This window comes from Amblyomma americanum, chromosome 2 (genome assembly GCF_052857255.1).
Source record: "Amblyomma americanum isolate KBUSLIRL-KWMA chromosome 2, ASM5285725v1, whole genome shotgun sequence".
NCBI classification, from domain to species: Eukaryota; Metazoa; Arthropoda; class Arachnida; order Ixodida; family Ixodidae; genus Amblyomma; species Amblyomma americanum.
In genome coordinates, this window is record NC_135498.1 from 122038773 (window position 1) to 122064430 (window position 25658).

A 25658-nucleotide genomic window follows, 5' to 3' on the forward strand; every position below is an offset into this window, starting at 1 on the left:
GGCTGTGCTCCAACAGCACATTTTGCATTCTTTGCAAAAGAATGTGTTATTCCTGGCCACAGTTCACTTGACAAAAAGGTAATATTTCACTATCGGTAGACGTAGACACCGTTGTAAATTAACCACGTACTGTTTTACATATTCTGCAACAGGCCAATTGTTCTTATCATATCAAGAACATCCAAACAGGGCTAGACAACAGCACCAGAAAGAGGAGACAAACACGGCGCTGATGGAACACTGCCTGCAAGGTAAATCACGTCAACAAGTTCATCAGTTGCAAGAAGTGCGTTGTTTACCAAATTCCTTTATCATGTGGCCTTACTTATATAGGCCAGACAGGCCGCTGCATTAATATTAGACTCACGGAGCATGCCAATTCATTGGATAAAAAATAAACAAACCTGGCAAAGCATTGCAGTGTGTGCAAATGTGTTCCTTTCTTTGACGACAAAGAATTGTTATTTTTTCATAGTGAGAAGACTACCAGAGAAGTCGCCGAAGCATTCCATATCATCAGGAAATCTAATAGTTGCGTTAGCAAAACTTCTTTAACTTTGTCAGTGAAAGAAATGACATTGCTGCACAAAGGGTACATTGGAAGGCAGATACATCACATGTGTATACGTATCTCATCATCGATGTATGACCGTGCGCATGTGTGCCCAGTCTTGTGCGTATAAATTGACTTCTTACTTCAAATAAATCAGTTGTAAGTTAGCACCGTGTTTGTCTCCTCTTTCTGGTCCTGTTGTCTAGCGCTGTTTGAATTTTCTTGATACCGTGGAATACCAACTCGCCCAATCTGCCGTCCTTCTACTGTTCTTATGATTTTAGTTTTTTGGCTTTTTGACTCCACAGTAGACATTAGATGAAGTGTTGCACTAACTGCAGTCCCTTCTCAAGTTGCATGTGTTTTCCAGCCTTTCGGTGCAACTGATGGGTTGATAAGTATGTTAGCAAACTGATTTACTAGTGTCAGTTGCATGCATCACAATAATTTGAGGATCAAATGGGTGTGTTCCTTACAAGTAACCATACTTGAGAATGACTGTGTTGTATCACGGTGAAAACCTATTTAATGGGGATTTGTCAAAAATGTAATGAGATTAGTAAAATTTGCCCTTTTCATTTTCTGAGATGTGCTATGTATAGTTCAAACATCTGTACTGCATGTTGGGAATCTTTTTGTTTAGGCCAGCAAGAAATATGGGTGTGTTCCTTACAAGTAACCATACTTGAAAAAGTAAAAAAGAAAGTCGTTTTTTTTTTTTGATGACTTCGCAGAGAGCAGCCGTCTTGGCCAATTGTGGTTCTTGAATTTCTCCCAGGAAGTTGGCGCCACAGCCGGACTGAAGTCTGCAGAAGCTGTGGCAGTGCGTGCTTTGTTTTATGTCAGTGCCGCGGTGCACAAGGCACGGAGAAACCGTGGCAGCGTTGTGCAGGTTGGAAGCGCGGCTCCTTTTCATTGTTTTCACGGACTGCTGTATGCTGTTTATTAAGACCAAGTTATTTGACTTGATCTAGCTGGTGAACAGACAAATGAGCGCAGTGTCGGACAGCTTGAGGTAGGGAGCAAGGCAATAGCTACTGAGATCGTGCATTACGCCATTGTCACTTGTCTTCTGCCCGCACTGACGCTATCACGGTTTCCTGTCTTGTTCCGCTTCTTTTAATATTTCGTGACCGCGTCACCTCAATGGGCCTACTTAGCTGTCCCCTTTCTTGGAACCGACTCCATTTCTCTGCTATGTCGAGCCTCGTGAGCCCCAGCACCTCGACGGGGAGGAGAAAGGTGCTGTCTTTGAAGACGAAGCGCGGCATTTTGGACGAAGCGGGCCAAAACGTCAAGAGTGATACACACAGAAGTTTGAAATTGCACAGTCCACACTTTCAACAAAAATCAAGAATGGTTGCAAAATCGAGGCCGTTCTCAACGCCAACGTTGGCAGCAGGGACCAAAAGAGGATACGATGCCTGCTTACAGCAACGTAGAAACCATGCTTTACAAGTGGTTCGTGGACACGCGATCAAAGAACGTCCCGCTCATTGGACGCATCATGCTGGCGAAGGCCAAGAACTTGGGCTTCGCTCTCGTCCATGAAGACTTCCAGCCTGGAAATGGATTTTTCTAACTGCTGCCATCGAACACTCTTGTGGCCAAGACGGACAAGTGCATGGGAGGAAAAGACAGCCAAAGCCGGATCACCGTGCTAATCTGCGTGAACAAGCGAGACCTGTTGGTCATTGGAAAAGCCAGGAAACCATGTGGCTTCCGTGAACAATAAGAAGACATGGATGACGCGAGACATTTCTGGCAAGTGGCTCACTGACTGCAACAAGGAGATGGTCGGAAAGAAGCGCAAGGTGCTGATGTTGCTTGATAACTGCAGTGCGCATCTCGTCAACGCACACTTGAGCACTGTGGAGGTTTTGTTCCTGCCCCCAAACACTACCGCCAAGCTCTTGCCCATGGACCGCGGGGTTATTGCCAGCTTTAAGGTAGTGCCCCATAAAACGATGTAGCGGATATAGTGAAGTGATTTCCAATTCCCGCCTGCTTCGTTACAACCTGGCTAGACTGTACAAATAGCATGTACAGTAAAAGCTCGTTAATTCGAACTTCAGTAATTCGAACCGTACTACTTGGTCCGGCCTAGCTCCATAGAAGTCCATGTATAAAAACGCCCGTTAATTCGAACGTGAGTTGGTTCTGCCACGGTTAATTCGAACTATGCGCCGCCGCGCCTGGGCGGCATGCCGCCTGGCACATGGCCAGAGCAGGCCTTGTTGTGAGGCTGCAGCGGCTGAGTTGCCTCCAAAATGGGGGAGAGAAGGTAAAAGCGGGTAAAACCGGTGCTAGCACCCGGCGCAGAGGCTGGAGGGCAAGGGGTGGCAGCTGTGGCAACAGCTACGCCCTCTCTCTACCTCCGAGAACTGCGGTTTCCGGTTTTGAGCCGCCGATCTCAGAGGCCTAAGAATCTTGTCGTATAGCTGCAGTTGTTAACCGATGGATGGCGCAACCAGCACAAAAAATACAGCGAATCCAGTACACCGCAGCTCCGCTAGCACTCGAGAATTGAACGAATAGGAGGAGCCTTCGTCAACGTCTTTGTCCTGAACTCGCGGTGGTCTCGGCCGCTTTCGGCAGCCTCGAGTTTTCTGGTTTTCGGCGCGCTTACGACCTTTGTTGTGCGGATCGCTTGAAAAGTTAGGCCTCGGTGGTGTGCTTCGCCGTGCTGACGTGCGGTTTTAGAATGGCGTGCGCCCGCGGTAAATACAGCGCCAAAACACTGAAGGATAAATGCGACATCTTACGGGAAGTGGACGCCGGAGTCTTGTCGAAACAAGAAATCGCCAAGAAGCATGGAATACCGAAGAGCACGCTGTCCACTTACATAAAAAATAAGAGGGCGATTTAAGACGCCTTAGAGGCAGAAGTTGCCAGCGAAAGGAAGAGGATGCGGCTGGCAAAGTACCCCAACCTCGAAAAAGCGCTTCTCCTCTGGATTAAGATGCGTGCTCAGGACATACCGCTGAGTGGCCCCGTCATATTGGCGAAGGCAGCGGACTTCGCCCTGCGGCTGGGCTACGACGACTTCGCAGCTTCAGATGGGTGGCTGCACCGCTTCCGTGAAAGGTACGACCTTGTGTTTCGTGCGGTGTCAGGGGAGATGAAGGCTGTTAACTTGGAAACATGTGAAAGTTGGCGCTCCGAGGTCCTACAAGGCTTCCAACAAAAGTACTCTCCGCAGGACATTTTTAATGCTGATGAGACAGGCTTATTTTTCAAGTTACTGCCCACCAAAGCGATCACGTACAAAGATGACAAGTGTACGGGGGGTAAACGAAGCAAAGAGCGAGTAACGGTGATGGTTGCGGCAAATATGACCGGAAGTGAAAAGCTACCGCTGTTCGTGGTAGGAAAGTCGAGCAATCCTCGCTGCTTCAAGAACATCAGGTCCATCCCAACTGACTACGCGGCAAACAGGAATGCTTAGATGACTGGAGAGTTGTTTAAGCAGTGGCTCATGAAGGTAGACAAGAAGTTCAAGCGCTGTGGCCGCAAAATCCTTCTTCTTGTCGATAACTGCTCTGCGCACAAGATTGAAGTTCAAATGAATGCCGTTGAGTTGGCCTTTCTTCCAGCCAACACAACGGCAGTGCTGCAGCCCATGGACCAGGGCATTATAAAAAATTTGAAGACATTTTATCGGCGCCACATACTAGAAAGAATTATTCTATGCCAGAATTACGAAGTGACGCTCTTGAGTGCACTGCATATGCTTGTGCGTGCTTGGGAACAAGTGACAGGGGCTACAATAGCCAATTGCTATCGCCACTGTGGGTTCATCACGCAAGGCGAGCACGTGGACGAGCCACCTGCGCACGGAGACTGCGTCACTAGCGTCACCGCTCCCATGTCGGACGTTCTGAAAGACGTTTCCTTTGCCGACTACGTAGACGTGGATGCGAGCGCAGTTGTCTGTGGTGTGACCACAGACGAGGACATCATTTCCCAAGTTAAAAACATAGAGCCTGTCGCTGCCAGTGACGACGACGAGGAAGACGACGAGGCACCGGTGCGGCCCTCCGCTGCGGAAGTCATGGCCGGACTTAATGCCGCCCGCCTGTTCTTCAGTTTTGAAGAAAGCGAAGAGGAAGCCTTCCGCAACATTCGCTCTTTAGAGCAAAAAGTGCTTGCTGTTGCCTTCAAAGAAAAAAAGCAGACCACAATTACGGATTTTTTCAAACATTAAATTGAACTGGCGCCATGCCCTGCTGCTTCCTGGTCGCGGTGTCCTGCTTTTCTTCATTGCTTTCGTTAGTTCGAACTTCGTTTAATTCGAACTGAGATGGCGTCCCCTTGCAGTTCGAATTAACGAGCTTTTACTGTATCAGCCTTCGCTCACAACTTCCATATTGTCCGGTACATATAGGAAGGTATATAGATTGCATGTGGCGTCACGGGTGCCATGATTGAGCCTGGAGTGTACCATCGACAATGCAGCCATAACTGAGAAGTGGTAAATGGATTGGTGAAACTAGCAGGCTTATGCCATGACTCTTGCAACAGAGATAGTAGCCATGACACTTGCATCAAAGATACTAGCTACTATTGTGCTGCTGCAATCTGTGTACTGCATGCACACGTGGTTAAGTATTACTGCTGCTTTCCATGAATGCAGTGTTATTGGATCTCTTCTAGGACAGTTTTGAAAGCACTCAGATAAATGCATGCTGCATTCATCTCTATTCAGCCTCTTACTCCATACACTATGTGTCTTGTCGTTTCTAAGATTTTGTGGAACAAAATTGCTATTGATAGCTAGTAACAACATTGAGGCAATTTCAAAGATTTTGTGGAACAAAATTGCTATTGATAGCTACTAGCAATGTTGAGGTGATGCAGAATCATTGCGCATCTGGAAGAGCACCAATGCAAGCTAATAAATTGTAGCCGTGGTGCATGCATTCATGTTGCAAGTGCAACATGTGTGCATGCATCAGTTCCACAACTTGAATTAGAATTAATTTGGTAGTGTGCATATATGCAAGTATTGCAAGATTATAAATTTTAACTAAATATAAAAATGTTTCATTGAATTTTTGTTTTCTGCAATATATTAATGTAAATGACAAAAGCAGGCCCAATGTGCACAAGGTTCTTGCACGAATATGCATACAGCCATGGTTGCAAGTGTTCAACGTGGCATGGGATTGGCTATTGTGTTCATTTTTCACTTGCTGATTGGTGTGAAGCTGCTTTGTCTGTAGTGGCACATAGAATAGTAGCGGATGGAACAGTGGAGACATCTGAGAGAGAACCTGCAGCTGCAAGAGCAGGAGCAACTGAATTGGCTGCTCTTGCAGCTCAGCCCAACCCATTGGCCCAACTAGTCAGCCAGTTGGACTAATGAATCTAAATGGATAGCCCAATTGGTTTCTCTAGTTCCAATTGGACCATCCACTTGATTTTGTACTTCCAGTTGGGTCCAATTGAACTTATATTCCAACTGGTCAGCGCAATTGTTTTTCCTTGTTCCAGCTGGACTACCCAATTGGTTCCCTGCTCCCAAATGGACTGGTCCAATTGGTTCTCTATTTCTAATTGGATTTCACAGGTAGTTTACTTTCGGAGTTCCAAATGAATGGTGGTCGTTTTGTAAGGTTGTTTTGTAACCATTGAAGAAGTTCTTGCAACTAGCTGTGCTGCGGAATTTCCATTTTATCATAGGTCATACTGTGATTGATTTGTGCGTATTTCTGCAAAATTTGAGTGTCTCACATACAAGCAAAATTTAATTGGTAAACTTCTGTTATAACTGGGCAGTTTAGACCATTCTGCTCATGTAACTGAGCTCATCAAGCTAAAATGCCTTGCAAAACTAAGGACCCCCCTCCCATAAACACAGGCTAAAGAATGTATGTCATAATTTTTATTAACACACACGACATAAAAGAATGCACGACAAAATGCACACTGTATGTACACATGAAACTAAGGATGTTGCCTTTATTTTGCAGAAAGAATTTAGCAGTTAAACTACATAGTTGTCAGTTGACGGAACATTAAAATTTGCAAAAACACACAATGGTACACATCACAGTGTCAAGGTAAATACTTTCAGCAGACTGCATGTAAAAAGAAAACTGCAGATTTACAAGAATATAGAATTCATAAATGCAGTACTAAATACAACTCGAGCAAAAGCATTTATACAAGTAACAAGTGCCCAGGTGCTGCATTACATATACAAAGAACTGTAAACTGTAGGGTTTAACATCCCAAAGTGGAGTATGTACAATGAGGGTCATTGCAATCGAGGATCCCAGATTAATTTACCCCCTGGTATTCTTTAACGTGCACCACAAATGCCGCGAATCTTAGTACTGTTTAGTTGTTCATTCTTGAATAGCCCCTATATTGCTAGGGAACACTTGTTTTCATACCAAGTACGTGCTGAGACCTCCTGTGAAAAAAATATGAGTCCGATTTTCGCAGCATCATCCCAATTGTGGAATGGTGTCATGCGCTCAAATTGGTCCTACCAGTGCTCGGGGTCTTCGCCTAGAGAGCCATTGACATTGAATGTTGGCGGCACCCACGGCTGCTGTAGAATGATCAGCTTGGGTAGACGTCTGTGGCAAGCACATGGTGGATGTTTCCGCTTCTTTTCGCTGTCGGGTGGGCTACAGCAGGGCCCCGAACTAAGGTTCTGCCCCTTACAGAGGTCAGCTGGCTCGCTGAACTAGAGTCAGGTCCTCCGGTGAGAGGCGCAGAGACCTGGCGTCACAATTCGCAGGGAGTGCCTGGTATATGAATGGCAAACCAGCTCCTCCACCAGATGTCACGTTGTGGTGACAGCAGTCCAGCGGTCAGAAAGATAGCAAAAATAGCTTCCGAATGAAACTCTTTTGGCTGGCTTGTGCCCACAATGAACTGAATGACAAGTATGCTCGGAGGTCGTCAAACAGAATGCCCACTGTTCTCGGCCGTGCTCAATTTAAAGCTGATAGCGAACTTCTAAAATATTGCGGCATGCAAAGTTACCATAAGAGTCTGTAACAACGCACAAAAGGCTCCGCCTCGATGCGATCAATTGAGATAAATCTGGTCATGTCTTGCATCCCAAAACGATAAAGTTGTGTTCCAGCAGCTTTCAAGAATGAACAAACAAACAGTACAAAGATTTGTGGCAATATTGAGTTTACATTGTGAATGAACTAGGCACTGGCGAGACATAAGCATTTTCACCTGTTCTTACAAATATACAAAAAGTCAATATTTCAGAAACTGGCAGCACAGTCAGTGCCGGTGCTTCTTCCATGACTTTAAGCACATGTCAAACAGTCAATGTGCCGTATTTCATAGGAGCACATTTGAGCCGCCTAAGCATTACATATGCTTCAGCACTATTTTTGCAACAATTTTTTCGATGAGAGCAAAAGAAGCATAAGAAAGCTGGACTACTGAGTCATTGGTTTTTTACCTGCAGCATATTTTTTTGTAGTATAAACTGCCCCTTTTTTAATCGTGCGACTATACTGCATCGCATCTGAAAGATCACTACGACTGTCAACAGGACAGCTTGGTGTGGTGTAGATACTGCCTTGTCCAAAAAATCTAACCTCTCCAGGTACTGCTACAGTTTTTTTAGTTTTGGATGACTCGAGAGCATCACAGTAACTGAGCACACTTGGCTTAGAAGCCAACTGAGAAAGATTGTCAATTAGGCCTTCAGTCTGTATGACTCTGCAAACCTGATGAGGTATGCCGTTCGCAGCTTTTATGGCCTTCTTTAGAGTGCCATTGCCTGCTTCAAACGGAAAGGCTGAGTGCACCCAAAGTGGGCCCCAGTGACGCACACTTTTTGCAATATGTGTTACTTGATGCATGTTGAATGACATGCAGCCTTTTCCATAAAGAGGTTGTGCACGAACATGAAGCTCTAACAGCAGCTCTTCTGCCAGTTCGAGCTCGCAGGTGGCAAATTCTGTCTTAAGCAGTATATGCATAGCCTCTACAAAAAAAGCCCAATGCTGTACACACGATTCATCTGCTATTCCCTGTAGTACACGCAAGCTGTAATAAAGTAGCCAATTCTCACTTTTTGGCTTTCCAAAATTTTTTCTCCTCTGTGGGTCTAGGTGTTCTTATAAACCTTGGTGACAAGATTGCCATCAACCTTGCATCAATCGCATCTTGCCGTGGCCTCATGTAAAAGCTGCAACTGGTATCTTTAAGCTACATCACAAGGTACTGCTGTGCCACTCCTAACAAGATACAGTGCATATAGTAGTCTGGGACAAATCCCCAAACTATGTTAAATTGTTCTAAGTTAACAAGTGGCGAGGCAGTTTTGACACCGATTACAGGTTTTTCTTCCATTAGTGGTGACTCCATGTCCTCCACCATTTGCTGTTCGCTCCTTTCAATTACTTCATTTTTTCCACCGGGTACTTCATTGAGTTGACAACTCCCTCTCCCCTTTGCAGGCACCAGTTGCAGACATAATAGGCATTAAACTGCATGACGCCCTGCATAGGAGCTCTAGCAACGGAATCGACTGCACAGCAAATGCAGTACACTTTATATCTTTTCTCTACACCTTGGTGTACAAAGATGAAGCCCCTTTCCGAGAGCTCAGTAATAGCTACTACAAAAGCTTTTTGAAACACTGCCATATCTGGCTTTTTTTTTTTCCAAAACAAAGGGCAGCTAGGACTGGCCTCTTCATCCTTTGTGCTACAGGCAACCCATTCACTAATAGCTGAACAGGCCAAATAGCAGTGCCACCGGAACGGAAAATTGGCTTATTCTGTGGCCTGCATCTGCTGTTAGAGAGACAAATGCTCAGTACATTTCACCATCATATATATCAGAATATGAGTTCTTGTCTCGAAGAGGTTTAGTTAAGTCCAGTATGTCGCACCCTTTTAGGACTTTTTGAAGCTGAGATGGGATTTTAAAAGCAACGAAAAAAGATCCTTCTGTCACAAAGGAAAATTTTTCAGCCCTACTGCACTTGGGACATACAGACAAGGCTCCTGGCTCAATCTCACCAATGTAGGTTGTACAATTTGGGAAAATAAAATGGAAGCTCATAAATGTAGTGCTTCAACTTATCAGCTTGCTAAACATATACTGCGATTCTGGTAGTACAGGCTTCTCAAAAAATAGATTGATCATCTTCATTAAACTTGTCAGTGCTGTAAGGGACAGATTATTTTTACAGTATGCTTTAACACCATCAACAGCATGTCCCCCTTTGACACAACCACCTTTTCATCAACAATATCACTGAAAAGATCAGCTAGCCGTGCTCCTTCGTAGGCACCACTTGGATTGCTCACATCTTGTTCGGCAGGATCCTTGGGCTCGAGTGTCCTGCAAATCACAAGCATCTGCTAAATTACCTTGCTGAAGAAAGCAAAAGTACGCAAAATTAGGGATCTATGATTTCATCTTTGTTGCCTGTAGTTTTTTTCAACGTTCCTTTGCAGTAGTAAAGGAATGAAGGGTGCAAAATTTTATTGAAATAAACTAATGGAAGAATAAGAATGTACATGCACAACATGAAGACACTCTTGATACACATATTAAACCGTGCATGACTCAGCAGGCAATAACCCATATGTTGCCAGTTCAGACTGCATTGTTCCTCGAGTTGAAATTTGTTGGCCTGAAATCATCTTAGCACTCACCTCTCTCTGAGTGGCTGCATAGTGACATGAGTAAAACTACTTTTAATATGCCCTCTGATTTTTGGCACTGTACATCTTAGTAGCGGCCAGAAAAGGTGCCAGGGTTTGGAGCAATTCCCAATAATTAATCAGCTGGTAAGGATGATATGAGATGAGAGTGATTCTCCAGATGTTTTTTTCATGCATGCTGGCTACAGAGAACTTTGAAATCCAAAGCTTAATTATCTCAATCCGCAAGGCCGAACACGATGTTCTGTCCATCAAGCATATTGTTTTTAATCATAACCATGCCTTTTATGCTTTTTTTTTGCCAAAGACACCAGGCAGTCTATACTAATCCAGGAACTTCGACTGCAGTGCCTGTCAAAATTCATGTGTCACTTTGGGATGTAATACCTCACACACTTTTTTTTTCCCCGCCATTTTGGCCAAAACGAACCGTACTTGGTTCGGTGTTCAATATGCTACAATTCAACGCTACACATGTGCTGCGCTTATTCTACACCTCAGAATGAATTGATTGAAGACATAAGATTGTTTGTACCTCTTTTTCCATTTATGTATCTGCAAGGCTGGTTGTCAATTAAGACATGAAAATGGAAAAAAAAAGAAATATGCTTACAACTGAAAAAACGACCGTGTCCAAGTTCTCTGGAGAATCACAGTAGAGTGCAGGTCCACTGTAAGCCTTGTCCATTTCCTCATGCTGCTCATGGCTGAGTTCGGCGACATCCACCTCGGCAGATTTCTGGTACACAGTCTCAGCAGTTGCTGCAGAAGTGTTCACGGTGTATTCTGTGCCATCACACTGTTGTAGTAGGCTGCAGTGAAGCATTGCTTGTGACACGGAATCCGCACCATCTGGTCCGTAGTTCGGGTCAGGGTTGCATGAAGCATTCCTTTAGGATGAATCCTGCATAAAATATCATTACAATTAACCTGCAATAATTGCATAAATGCAAAAAATATCAAACTGTACTACTCATCATTAGCAACGGCCGAAACCAGTCTGTTATGCTGGCAAACGCCGACCAGAGGTCGAACGGTGATCGATGCTCTTTCTACTCGACATTTCAACTTCCCATCAACACAGCAAAACATGCACAAACTTTCCCAAAGTCAGTAAACATGATATGGTAATTAACCGTTCCGAGATCATGCCTGCGGTTGGCAACAGTCTGGAGTTGGGCTAGTTGGGGAATAGTAAGCATGGTGGAAAATAGCGGGCAGGTTCGTCTCCATTCCCGTTCCGTCCCTGCGCGTTGTTTTCTGCCAAGTGTGTGGTAGCTAGTGCAAGCTTGCATGCTTGGAAATTCAGCGCGGAGACAAGGACGAAAGAAATTAACAGTAGAGAGTCAATAGCTTGAACCTTTAATTCTCCTTCGCGCTGAATTATAAAACACGCAACTACGCCAGCTCGCTCAGTCAAGCATGCCCTTGTGGAAACTGGCGCACCTACTGTCCGAAAAGAAAGCAATCGCCAAGCCGCAAATTAAGATCCCCCACGTGCAAGAGAATACGAAGTTTTCATTCAACAAACATGCTAAACGTGGAACACGGACTCATATACTTACAGCAGTGCTTGCGACGCATCTTTTTTCTAGCTCAATGACTGTCGATCTCGGTAAGCAGTTCGGGCTGTACCGTGAACTTGGGCTCAGGTATGTCTTGTAAGGGCCGTGCCTGCGGCACTGTTCGGCAGGTTCAAGTCAAGTCAAGTAGTCTTTATTGAGTAACACAAACAAAATTTATACACAGATATTTGGACCAATAGCCAATGAGGCTAGTAAGCGGTCCAATACAAAATAACATATAGGACAGCAATCACAAACACATTGAAGAAAAACTAACTTTGTAGCCTTGCTTCCATTCCCAAAAAATGTTTCTTGCATGTCAGTTTCTTCAGGTAGGAAAGGAGGTACCTGAACAACCGTCGTCTACCGTTTTAGGTGTCTAGCATGTCACAACAGCCACAAATATGGAAGAGGGAAACATTGGCCGGAACTAAACAACTGAAATGAACTTCAGAACACGCACGCTACAAGGTGCGAGGGCCCGAGCCTCACTCCAAAGACCGCCATATTGCAGTTCAATTTGATCCAGTCAGCCAGTCAGCGAGATTATCCACATTTTCACATAATGCAGAGTACTGCACAAAATAGTCAAATATTAACAATTGGTAAACAAAACTGCAGTACTTATTTTAAAATTGTATTAAAAAATTTCTTCCTGTTATTCAATTTAAAAAGTTTCACTCTCGGAAAATGACTCCTCAGTTTCGTATCGCCACAACCGTATTTATGTCATCGCGCGTGCAACCAGCGTGGCATGGTCGTGGTGGTGTGGTTCTTGCGCTGCAGTACTAGTGGCTTAGCTGTATACTACTAAGATATCTGTGTGTGCGATGTCTTCGGGTGCGCCTGATTTTGCGTACGTCAGGTACAAAGACAATGGAAGCTGTGCGGTGGTGCCCGTCACGGATGTGAAGGACTTTGCTCCTGAAAATGCCAGAGACTTTGATTCTCGAGTCTATCATCAGGTGAAGTGGACAGATGCAGAAGGAGAAGCAGACTTTTATCCAGCCCGCATCTTCATGCTTGGATGTAAGTACCTGCACTTTTCCCTGTTAACTTTGTGTGATATGTGTGTGCCTAATGCAAATGTTGAGCATTAATTGTGAAGCTGTTTTACGAGCCTACATCCGCAATCTATGCTTAGAAGCAGAGCACGTGGTCACATCGATCTTTGTGTACAAAACAATTAATGAACGGACGTAGTGATAAAGGGAATAGATAAAACGATTGAATCTTTTTTCTGCGCATGGAGGATGGCTGCGGCTTACGCACTTTTTCAGTGGTGATGATCTGGATAATACAAATCTTCTGGAGAATACATTTATAAAAGTGCTGTATTTGCAGCGCAGGACATATTACATATGACAATTCTGCTATTAATTTGATTGCATTGTGCAATTTCGAAATAAAACATAGCAAGTTCCTGTGACGTTTTATGAATCGCCAACAGCTGAACCCGCCACTATATAAGTTACTCTAGCTATGTTTGATGTAAGTTGAATATGTTTTGGGGGTAAAGAAATGGTGCCACAATTGTCTCACATCTCGCCGATTACAATTTTTGCAGACTCTGAGAAGGAGATTATTGAACGAACAAAAATAAGCCGACTGCGTGTTCAAAAACGCTTTGATATCAATGACACTGATGATGAAGAACCTCAACAGGCAATGTTATCGCAGTTATTTTTGGTGAAATTCATGGCATAATGAAGCTTCTATTTAAATTTTTCTCAGCCTAATGTTTTTGTTATTCCTACACAGTGCACAAAACTGCTGAAAAAAGCGAAAGGAAACCGGGGATAAAGATGATCTCCTGGCTTGCCTTGAAAAACAGAAGAAAAACGAAAAATACGGCGAAAGACGGGCAGCATGGGGGCGAACAACAATCGCTGCAAGAGAAACTGCGGTAGCAAGCGGCCGAAATTGAAGTACTCAAGGAGAAAGTGATCAAGCAGAAAGCCAAGATTCAAAGGATAACAAAGCTGAATTATGGCCTCCAGGAGACCATAATTGCTCTGAATGGTATGAATTTGCACTTTCAGATGTCTGGCTTGCATTTGACGTGCATGTGCCGCAGTTGCATGTTTTTTGGGTGTTATTTTCTTTCTCTTTAATGTTCTCAATTTACGACCTCGTTTTATGATCTGTGTTATAACTATTTTTCTTGAATTAGAGCAGAGGCTGGTTACAGTAGGACCGGTACAAAGAATATAAATAGTCAAAGCTCCAGCCAAGCAGAGTCGCGCCTGAGCCCAGCAGAGTCGCGCCTGAGCCTAGTAGAGTCACGCCTGAGCTCGGCAGACCCGGAGCCTAGCCCAGCACAGCCGCACCCCAGCCCAGCAGAGCCTGGCCTCAGCCAGCCTACCATTCAACTGGAGCCTGACCTGTTGCAGGGCTCAGTTTGTGCTGCTGAAGGGCCTCTTCCAGATCATCTGGTAGAACTTTCCTTGTATGCCTGCCTTTGAGACGCCTTTCATGTCAATATCTTTTTTTGTGCAGATTGAATTAGGCAAACGCCTGACAATTTCAAGACCAGCATGGGAGTGCATTAGCGGCCTCACGAAAGATTCAATGTTTGTAAAGGAATTATTGGTTATGGTGTGGAGCCGCAGGGAGCTCAGAGAACGATCACTTCTAGGTAAACATATTCCTTGTGTGCAATGAAATGTGTGCTTTTCACAAACTTGCTGCTCAAATTTATATTCTTTGCACTGCTGCCTTAAACTTTTTCAGGGAAACACTGCCCGCGGTTCCCGGGCTGTCAACCAAAGATCCCGCTCACCCCTTGGAAGGTGGCAGTTCTGCGAGGTAACTGCAAAGGCCTCCATATATCTTAGCTTTTGTAGCTGTTTTATACTGTAACAGCCATCTGTGCTTGACACAGTTTGCTTGAATTTGTGTATTGTCCAGCTGACTTTTTTTCTTTTTAGCTTCACGGGCAATAGCAGTGAATTGAAGGGCAACAATTTTAATCGACTGATTTATCATGCATTGGCACTGTTTTGTTTGTGCAGTTTGTGCATCATTTTTTCTAACAGACTGCTTCAGGGATCGGCTGCAGGCCAAGGAGATGCTGCCTGACCTGCTGACATCTGGGCTGAAACAGTTCAACCGCTTTGTGAGCGAAAAAATCGCCGACATTGATAAGTTGGCGAAAAGGTGACAGTTGTTATTAAGTAACTTGCTTCCATCAAAAACAAGCATTCCCATGTTGCAGTTTTCATGACGCACAAATTATTGTTTCTGTTGCGACTGCTTGTATCAAAACTTGCGCAGTTACTGCATTGAATGCTCATTCATAACTTGATTCCACAAAGAGCATCTTAGTGTGCAGCTTAATGGGTTTCTTTTTAGTTCACACATTAAATCTTATTCCTTGTTGATTGCTTTTCGGTCTGTAGATTCTCTGCAGTAATGCAATCTGTGTCGTGCTTCTATTTGATTGCAGGGAGCTCGCAAAAGAAATGGAGCTTTCAAGCTAGGACCTGCAACAAGATTTTTTGCTTCATGACTATTTATTTACTTATTTATTCGTTCTTATATCTACATGTCCGTGGGGCTGATGCCTATAATAAAGTGCTATAGTTAATAGACTGCTTGCCTCCTGACTGTTTTATAGCCATCTTGTTCCCGATAATCGGAGCAGCCCAGTCGGTATCGGCCAGAGAGAACCAGATGGTGTCTACCAATTGGAATAGTCCAATTGGCTTCGGCCAACTGGAATAGTCCTATTGGTTTTGGCCAATTGGAATATTTCAGTTGGTTTCAGCCAATTGGAATAGTAAAATTGGTTTTGGCCAATTGGTATTTTCCAATGGTGTCGAAAACACATTTGGAAATTTCCACTAGGTAATTTCCAATTGGAATCCAATGGTTTTTTTGACTGGGTTCCCTTTGCTTCAGTAAAGTGAATAGCGGCCTTTTTGTGCACTTGGCCTAGCATAAACTTTTGCTGTGTACTCCAGCACTCTGTTAGCACTTTGCTGCATGCAGGATGCAAAGAAACAGTAACAGACTCAAGCCACGACGAAACAGTAGCAATATAAAGCTGTACTGCAGAAATACACCATGCATTCGCTGGAAAATAATGCTCCTGGTACCTTGAAATCGGGCACAAAGGTGAGGCTACAGAGGATCTTGTAAAATTTTGCAGCAGCAGGCAATGGCTGATGCTGACAAATTCAGCATTAGTCTGTTTTCCCATGGTTTCTAAACTGATGGCCCAGGTTTTTGAATTTTTTTACTGGCTATAGCTGGTACAAAAGATAGGAACATTAACCCATATATGCATACATAGTACCGTGCACGTACCCCCTTTTCTGTGCTGAAACTGTAAAAGTTTGTCGTGTAAAAGCAGGGAATTCCCCTCTTGGGCAGTGTCCACACTCGCCGGAGCAGCACTGCTCACTGGTTGCGGCTACGGTAGCTGCGTGACGCTTGAAAGACTCTAACCAATAGCCAACTGTTGGGCCATGTGTAGAAGTGATTATTCGGCTCAGGTGTTTATGACAAGAGAATCTAATGATTGAGCAAGGTTATGTACTCTTGTCGGAACGTGTTTCAGAGTCCCTTAAATGTGAGATAGATGGCTATAGTAGGGTTTTAGTGTTTCGTACTAAGGCTTTCCAATGCTGAGAGTGGTTTACAAATGGCATGACTACATCTGAAATCAAGAAGAGCCATAGACGTCCCACACTTCCAGGTTTTTGCTGCATACTATTTGATTACTTTAATAAAATGATGGCTTGCAGGCTGGAGTGAAAAATACCACAGCCATGTAAACTAGCTACTATGAGGCAATGCTTGTTTGGGTCTGTATACAAAAGCTTTCATTACTGGCAGAAAAAGAAGAGGTGTGAGGACCTCGACACTTCAGACTCTGATGAGTCTAGTGTCCTCAGCAGACCTGAAGAATGCAAAGAAGGAAGCAAAGTTTTGGACGGCAAAATGTAGAAGCCAATGCGACCACATTGCCTCCTTAAGCAGGCACATAGCCTTCCTGGAAAAAAAAATCGAGACAGTTGGATTCATGTAAGAAATTCACCTTCAATCCTCCGAGTTGTGCCAATCTGTATGTGTATCTAAATCCAAAAGGACATTCATTTTTCCAATCCAGCAAATGCTACACATAGACAGCAAGGTAAGATGTTTCAACAGGACTTGTCGGGCTAGTTGGTTGATCATAATGCAAAAAAGACGAACTGCGCAACAAGAACACGGACGAAAGGGAGGCAGAGTTAGTGTGTGTCTGCCTCCCTTTCGTCCGTGTTCTTGTTGCGCAGTTCGTCTTTTTTAGCAAGGTAAGCCCATAGCAAATCCTAGAATTTGTACAACCAGTACAGGCTTCCTTGAAAGCCAGTACCGGCTAACTTCCAGTACAGGCTAACTTCAGGCTTTCTTATGTGGAGCAAAATTAAGCAAGTGCTAAGGCTGCTATTGGTGTGCTTTGTTCAAGCTCTTGCTGGAATGGTGCACATGGCTACTGCTGCAGCAGCTCCTATGGAAGCAGTGCCTATGCAGAGTCATGAGCCCAGCATAAAAAATGAAATGGCAGACATGAGCGGTAAGAAAGCGAGCTTTTTACCGCAGTCACAGCATGTTGTCATTGTATTTAAAGCTCTTGTGTACAGACACCTCATTAAACATTAGAGCAGTTTGTGCTTTTTTATCTTTGAGAGCAGTGTCTCCACACAGTATGTCTAAACTGGTACGCTTGCAGGTAGTGATGTGGATGTGCCAGATGCAGAAATATCGCGCACACCAATGGAGACAGAAAGCTCTGCATGAACTGCACAAAACAGGGAATGTAAGTATATTACGTGTACGATTTATGATGCAGTATGTTAAATACATCCAACACTGAATTTGGCACACTGCAACAACGAGCATTATCTGTGTATGTCACGTCTAGGAACTATTCAACTTTGCCCTCATTTTTCATATATTAGTAACAAATGTTTTTTTAATGTTACAGCTGCTAGCACAGCCAATGATTGTGGGAATCCAGAATTCTCACTGTGCCCTGATGGGCGTGTGAGTACATGATTACCATGAATGGAGAGAACTATTATTTCCTAGCAGGGCCTTTGCAGGCAAAAAGACAGATTTACTGTTCAAATGCTGCACACGAAATGCTTGCTTAAAACCTGAGGTCTCGCTTTTAGTATCTGCACTTTGCCAAAGGCATTCTTTCTTACTTTTCTTCTTTGTAGTTCCACCTCTCCAATATATTTATCAGAAAAGAACAGGCCCAAAAAGTTTTTAAAAACAAAAAGCTGACTATTATGGTGAAAGATGTGGCACAAGCCATTTGAGGGTTTGAAAGACTCGCATATTTCCAAATTAGGAGCAGATACAAACGAACAGATAGCGTAACAGCTATGATCAATTCTATTTGCCTAGAATCGCTCCAGACAAGGTGCACGGAAGCTAGGTTGAAATTTCTGTGCCTAATATATAATAATCTGATTAAAATAAGCACTTATGATTGTACTACTCCTGTTTCGCGAGCAAGTACGCATTATAACCATGGAAAAATGCTACAAGAATTTCGTGCATATTCAAATACAGTTAAACACTCATTTTTTGTCCAATCGATTATAGAGTGGAATGAATTGCCGAAGTGTGTAGTGAATAGCCCAAATGTCGAAATGTTTGCTGATAATTTGAAAGCCTTTTATATGTGAAACCCTTGCTTTTTGCTTTGTTCACATCATCTGTTTTCTTTTGCATGACGCTCGTCTATATCTTTATTTTTTACTTCTATCTTGTTACGGTTGGTGTCTGGCACCACGTGCAGAAAGGAATTTCACCCGACCTTCTCTCACCATGCTTCGTCGAAATGAGGCATGACTTCTCCTGCCAGGGTTGGCATCTGACACCACGTGCAGAAAGGAATTTCACCCGACCTTCTCTCACCATGCCTCGTCGAAATGAGGCGTGACTTCTTTCCGCCAATCAGACTCTGTACCGGTCACGTGACGTCGACGGAACCAAGATCCCTCCCACGATTGTAGAGAGCCTATTTAAGGGGTTCCTAAATGTACTTTTAAGGAATTCATTCTCTTCTCTTAACCTTTCACCAACCTTGGAATAAACTGTGCAAGTTTCGCACTAGAAATCGTCTCGTCCTTGCTCGGTCGCCATGGTCTACTGGATGCTTGCAGCCCGCCGCCGACGCCACATTACCCAATAGTAACATCGGTCGAGCTTCGATAGGCATGCGTCGCAACAATCTGTGCTCTCCCCTGCTTGGGGTCAAGCGACTCCGCAGTATTAAATAAATAAATATAAGTGTGAGTGGACAACTGGCACCAACAAAGGTGGGCAGCACCGAAGAGCCAGCAAAGCAGGTGACTCCAGAGGAGGTGGATGCTGCATATGGTAAGCCTGTTTTAAAGACCATTGCTTTAGTAATATAGGATTATTGACCACTTGCATTATTTACGGCAACATGCTGTTTTTACTTTCAGGTTGCCTGGTTCACTGAGGCAAAGAAAATAATGTCGATGTTACTTCCGCATCACAGAGCGTCATGAGGACACTCAGTGAAAAAATTCAAGACACAAAGCAAAAGCTCGAGAAGGTGCTGTAAACAAGTGCATACAAATTTCGACCGCCTGGGATTCTTTGACATGAAGTGACATTGGACACCGCACTTGTGCATTTTGTGTTTTGCCTCCTTCGAAACACAGCCACAGGTTATTAATCACATGTGCAATGTCTACTGCTTTGGTTTTCATTTCTTTATTGTGCTTATTGCTAGTTTATTCCCGTCGCATGACCACAAGGTATTGAACATATTAAAGTGTTTGGTGCTGTGCTTGCCATTTCTTTATTATGCTGTCTTCATTTTGCTTATTGTTTGCAGTTTATTGCAGTTTATGAACACATTTGCAGTCTCTGGTACAGTGTTTGCAATTTTTGTTGTGCTGTCTTCAGTGTCCTTACTGTTTCTCAGTTTATTTTCGTCATCTAGCAATAGGTTATTAAACAAATGTGCAGTGTCTGGGGGTGTGTTTCTTTGTTGTGCTACATTTTTAGTGTATTTATTTTTTAGTTTGTTTATTTAAACATTACTATATGTTATCGAACATAGCTGGTGAGGGAAGTGTGAAAATGCTTTGGATAAATTTATTTGCAAAGCATTAACTCGGCGGCCAGTGCTCGTGGGCGCCATGTTTGCATCTGCACATTCGTTTACCACTGCCATGTGACCACAGGCAAAATAGGCATGCAGGGTATGCACTGTGAAGAGTATGAACACCTCTTTGCAAACCAAGCCACAAGAACTGGACTCGTTCTATGATAAATCTACTTACACTTGAGTTTTAGTAGGAATATTTTGTTTAGTTTTAGCTGTAATGCAAAAACGTGTTTGTTTACTCTGGATACGTAGCAAGTTATATTGAGTGCGACAGTACACTACTGGAGCCATTTGTTTCAAAGAAAGCCTTCGACGCGAGTGGTGAGCCAAATATGTGAGCGCTAAAAATGCTACTGCATCGCTCTAGGTCGCTATGAAGAAGTGGTTTGTGAGCGAAGAGTACAATCAAGAACAGGACCAACAGGAGCCATCGATAAAACCGCGTCCGCCAGCACCGGAAAGAGTGACACGACACAGACATAGCGGGCAGTCAGATCGTGGAACAAAAGGGGAAAACCTTGTCGACCACTGCAGCAGCAGATGTTTCCAAAAGCCACCCCCATCCAGCAAACATGCCGCACCCAATTCCTGAGCCAGCGTGAGGCGTAGTGCCTGCTAGTTGCCCCACGTCAAGCCTTCTTCAGAAATAGATTCTGGTTCAGCAAGCACACTGAAGAGACAAAAAGTAGCAGCTGAGGGTGCTTCGAATGCTGGCAGCATTATTTTGTGGCACATTCTGGAAGCCCTGCCCGAGAGCAGCGCACTGGAAGCCTTGACTACCATTCCTTGCACTCATCGTGGAAGCCTGCACCCAAAAGCACCGAAAATGGACACAGGGGCATCAGAAGAGTGAGCTTACACGTCAGACATAAATTTAGGTTTTTTTTATTGCAGTTGCGTGTTCATGTAGAGTGAATAAAGCAGTTTTCTTGTTTCTTATCAAAATATATGTTTGAAATAAGTTGTGTGAAACTTTCTGTGCTGGCTTTTCGGGGTGCTTCTATTGGTCGATGTTTGCCTACTTTATAAAAGGCTATATATTGCGCGGAAACTTGGAAGGACGTTCTGCGAGCACCTGGCACTTTGTGGGGAGACGGCAGCAAGCCACATCAGCAAGAGGAGGTGAGGTACGTAACTCTGCTTCTTTCCTTTATTGTCGCTATCTTGCTCCGCCAGCCGCCAGACCAAGCCAAATGGCAAGGGTGATTGACACCTCATCAGCCAGCCACTTCTAGGACAGCCCAATAAACATCTGACTTTAGGGGAAATTATCTTGTTCTGTGTTGTGCCCAGATTTGCATAGCGCCAGTGCTGCCGAAGAACGGCCACACGTGGTGTGCACAGGCGGGAGCTTGAAGTTCACATCCTAGACCTCAACAGAGATTTAAAGGCCTAGCTAGTAAGGAAGGACCCCCAGAGAGCACACCTTCTGTGATTGCATACCAAGCATGAATGAAGCTCATGAACCAGAAAAAGAAACCCGGGCAATCCCCATCCTAAACTGGAATTATATGAATCCATTTCTAAGCTCATGAGCAGAAATTAATGCTTTAAGAAATACTTTGTTGGACCTACCACTAGCAGGAGGGCCGCTTGCACAAATTTTGCAGAGTTCTTACCATACAAAAGCTTGTACAGCTTCACTGGTGCAAATTTTGGTCTCTGAGGTGAACCACAACACGGCCGCCTCGATCACGCGCGCGTGGCGGGGCTCACTCCGGTCGTCCCATTCAGCGCGCATTCCATTGGAGAGGTGTAATCGGAGAAGTTCCCTCGCGCGCCGCGGAGCGGCGCTGTTCTCCCACTCCTGCCGACGGCGTGGCGGCACGGCACATGCTTGGAGAAGCGCATACATTGGAGGGTGCACGTGTGCAATCTGCCATCAGCTTCGCTCTAAAATGTGTTGACATCCAGAGGAAACCGCAAGTAAATCAAGGTAAGTCTCTGTATAGCCTCAAATCAGGTTTACACAGTGCACGTTGTTTTTTGTAGCATAATACGATCGAGACGCAGCTAAGGCTGCGTTGATGCACGACTTGATGTGCCGCATTGCACCTGTATTGAAATATCTATTCTGGCGAGTGAGCTGCCACTGTGCCTAAACGCTGCCCCTACAATGCTCGTCTTCCTTTCTTTTTATTTCTTTTCCCTTGAAAAAAAAAACATTACTGTTTCCGAGCTTTCCTTTCAGCGTGGCCCCTGACTGTATTCTGAGTTTGTCTTTTGAGGTACATTTTCCCTAGCCTCGTGCTGGACAAATTATACACTCGGGGCCCTTCCACGCATGGCTTTTATTTTTTTACATTGTGTAGCTTCAAGCGAACTTGAGTGGTGTTGAGAGTAGGCTTTCCAGCCCTCAAGTACTGCTGCTGAAGGGGCAATGCTGCTATCACACATGTGTTAAGTATTATCGCATTGTTCGAGTCACTTCGATTCAGACAAAACATTATTTTGATAATCAGGGACTTTGACCTCATGGATAATTTCCTGTATTTTCAGGAACATGCCACATTTCTGCGTGCCGTGCTGCAAATCCAGCACAAAAAAAGTTTGGCTTAAGCTTTTATGAATTCCCGTCTGATGAAACTCTCCTGCACGCATGGCTGAAAGCTATATCGAGGAAAGATTTTACTCTGAATGATAAGTCCGCCAACAGTGTCGTCTGCTCTTTACACTTCTTGAGCAATGACTACCATTCTCAATCTGCAAAGATCCCGCGTCTGATGCGGACTGCTGTACCCAGTATTTTTCCTGGATACCCGAGCTATATGCAGCCGCAGATAGCAAAAAAAAACGGCGAAAGTTGGAGTGGGAGCAACCACCTTGCGCAGTTCCTAAAACAAATTATGCTTTCAGTCCAATGAACTAAATTAGTGAGGAAAACTGGAAAACAACTGAGGGCCATGAAGAAAGCAGCCATCTGCTCTTACCTGCTGTAAACAGCCAAACACTGAATTGTGTTCTTCAGGCTAATCCTCAAGACTTTGAAAATTATCACCCAGCTACTTCAATACTTGAATGTGCTACTCAAACAAGTGATGATATTGTCCCCCATAAATATTCAGATGTAAGAGAAATAAAGCGGTTGAGGATGCAGCTTTTCAGGAAAAATAAAGCAATTCGAAAACTTCGCACAGAAAATGAAAGGTTGAAGAAAAAACTCAGTGATTTTAAGTCTAATACGGTGCAATCTGCATTGAGCAAATGCTTGCAAAAAGTGGGCACAGCAAATTTTTGCCTGGAAGACTGTATAGTTGAGCAGCTAGCAAACGCTTCAAGGCAGCGTCCTTCTTGGTCACCGGATTTTGTGAAGGAGTGTGTAGTCCTATACTACCTATCGCCAAAGACCTACCGTTACATACGCAGCTGAGGCCTTCTGAAGTTACCCTCAAAAAATACTTTGCTCCGGTATGTTGAGAAGTCCAACAATAAAAGTGGAGTCACACCGCTGATGAAAGAGCGTCTCATGCAAGAAGTCAAGCAGCTAAAAGAGCAAGCAAAGATGTGTTCAGTAATTAGTGATGAAATAGACATAAGCTCAAAATACATATATGACAGCAAAATGAACTGTTTCTTTGGTCATGAAACAACAAAGCCTGATGCCATCAGCCAAGAAAATGTAAGCAATGTTGTAGTTGCTAATAAGGTGTTGTGCTTTGTGGCCGCACGGCTGTCAACATCTTACAAAATTCCATGCAGCTTCTTCTTCACGAACCGGCTAAGCGGTAAAACGCTGCACAAACTGACAAAGCATGTGATCGAAGAAGTCAAAAAGTGTGGTCTTCATGTCGTACGAATCGTTAGAGACAACCATAAAATTAATGTGGCTATGATGCGCCATTTTGGAAATGGATCGCTGAAGCCAGCTGTCAGTCACCCATGTGACCCAAGCAGGCCACTATTTCTATGTCATTTCTGTCGTATTCGTTTTTTTTTTGTTCTCCAGCATGTACAATGCTTCTACATCAACCCAATTGAGCAGAGTTGATCCAGCTGTGTCGAGTGGGACATCTTCAGGACTGAACACATCGAGCATTCCTCAGAACACCTTGGCTGCAACCAGCAGTGCACTACTCAGGTATTCACATCCACTGCAGCACCATTTATTAGACGTCAGTTTTTCAAAAAGAACACGCACTTCCTTTGGTTCTTTTACCTCTGTACACCACGTATAGTGGTAACCAACTTCTAGTTTTTGCACTGTTTTGTTTTTCAGCTTGTATGAACCACCCGATATTGCGGATCATCAAAGCAGTGTGTGAGCAGCAACTAACGATTCCCTACCTAGGTATGCATAAGCCCCAGCTCCGTTTAAAAAATATGTTTATGAAACTGGTGCTGTTTCCCCGTGCTTTTGTACCTTTGTCATGCTGGTCAGTAATATATAGTTTCTGTACCGTTTTGTTTTCTAGCATTTCTGAACCACAGAGTTTCATGGATGATGTCAACAGTTTGTTGGCGCCCTTGAAAGTGATGCCTTGTAAGTAGGCGGACTAAATGTATTGTGCATGCAGTTTAATAGCCTTTAGATTACTACTTTTTCAAGCCGGGATTGGAGCTCCATATTTCTTAATTAGTCCTGATATGAGCCCTTTGTTCTTACCTTTCTTTTTCAGTGCAGCGGCCACCTTCAACAGTGAAAACTGCTGCAGTAGCATATGTCACCGGTTTTGTCGTGAAAGCGATAGAAGAACAAAGGATATGCAATGCCTGGCCAATACTGAATGATTCGGGACTATCAATATCACCAGTGATGGGACTTATTAACCACCAAACTAGAGGGGGTTTGGTGTTCCCAAAGGCCGAGCTTGTGGCTGTTCTTGTAAAAGTAAAGAAGGCCATCGACATCGCAGTGCCACATATTGGCAAAAACAATGTGTGCAAGAAGATCACGGCAATGATTTTGCCGCATCTGGAGAGCTGCCCTATTTTTATATGCGACGCAAGAGAAGACCATGCCTCGACCACATCCTCAATAGTGGCAAAGAAATTCATAAAGCCCCTCCTATCAAACATTGCTGCTGTTGTTACAGACAGAGTGGCTTATCAAAAAAAATTACTCACCAAGCCGCTCAGTCGAAAGGTTTTGCACGTTTAAACAGCTTGAGCGCGCGCGAGCTGACTTTTTATTGTAAATAAATTCCTGCATACACTGACTTTGTGATGCTGGTAATTTTTACCACGAATACTGCCATGATATTCAGGTATACAGATTAATCAGAGCCACTGGACGTTCCTCTCCACGGCTGTCGACTCAGGTGAGCAGATTCTCTCGTACAGGAGGAACCATGACGAGCTTGCCTAATGAACATAAAATTGAAAGCTCAGCGTGCAGCATCACCTGCCCATTTTCATCATAGTACAATTGCCATTTTTCTTCTAGGCCGTTTTTGACAGGTAAACGCATTCTGACTAAGCTAGTACGTCATGTACAAACATTCATGAATTTACAGAAAAAAGATTTATTACTGCGTTGCCTCGTCAGTCATGGCACTTCTTTAATAAAGAAGTAATGCCTTTCCATGCTTTCATTGGCCTGCAGCGCCCAAACCTGCAGATATGATTGTTTTCCGGGGAGCACTCGTTTCGCATGGTATCATGACTGCCCGCTTCGGGCAACATGCGGCCATAACGTCTGGAGCTTAGTAAAAAAAAAACCTAGCCACAGGAGGCATTGGTGTTCTTGTGTAAATTTTCTTCATCGCAGTTTTCCACCACTCTACATCATG

The 25658-nt window shown here is 44.0% G+C and overlaps 2 protein-coding genes across 4 annotated transcripts in view; one reads left to right on the forward strand and one right to left on the reverse strand.

Annotated features, from left to right (window-relative positions):
* LOC144121783 (uncharacterized) overlaps positions 1 to 25658 on the reverse strand; it is a 101771-nt gene that overhangs the window by 42690 nt on the left and 33423 nt on the right. Inside the window, exons 3-5 of one of the 3 annotated variants that reach the window (XR_013312692.1) lie at positions 11784 to 11900; positions 10832 to 11122; positions 6368 to 9892 (exon numbers count right to left, since the gene is read on the reverse strand). The exons of 1 other annotated variant lie outside the window; for it this stretch is intronic. The gene's annotated coding sequence lies outside the window, so the exon portion shown is untranslated. Of the gene's footprint in view, positions 1 to 6367; positions 9893 to 10831; positions 11123 to 11783; positions 11901 to 25658 lie in introns of those variants that run through there. One more of the 3 variants, XR_013312693.1, reaches the window with a different exon arrangement.
* On the forward strand, positions 11920 to 16922 carry LOC144118722 (uncharacterized). Its single transcript, XM_077651568.1, has 4 exons — positions 11920 to 12880; positions 14223 to 14421; positions 14517 to 14591; positions 14765 to 16922. The coding sequence occupies exons 1-4, from the start codon at positions 12614 to 12616 to the stop codon at positions 14944 to 14946; spliced, it is 723 nt and encodes a 240-aa protein (XP_077507694.1). The 5' UTR covers positions 11920 to 12613; the 3' UTR covers positions 14947 to 16922.

Coding starts and splice junctions, on each gene's coding strand:
- LOC144118722 (XM_077651568.1), top strand. CDS start 12,614: ATGTCTTCGGGTGCGCCTGATTTTGCGTACGTCAGGTACAAAGACAAT. Junction 14,422..14,516: donor CAGAGAACGATCACTTCTAG/GTAAACATATTC, acceptor AAACTTTTTCAG/GGAAACACTGCCCGCGGTTC. Junction 14,592..14,764: donor GAAGGTGGCAGTTCTGCGAG/GTAACTGCAAAG, acceptor TAATCGACTGAT/TTATCATGCATTGGCACTGT.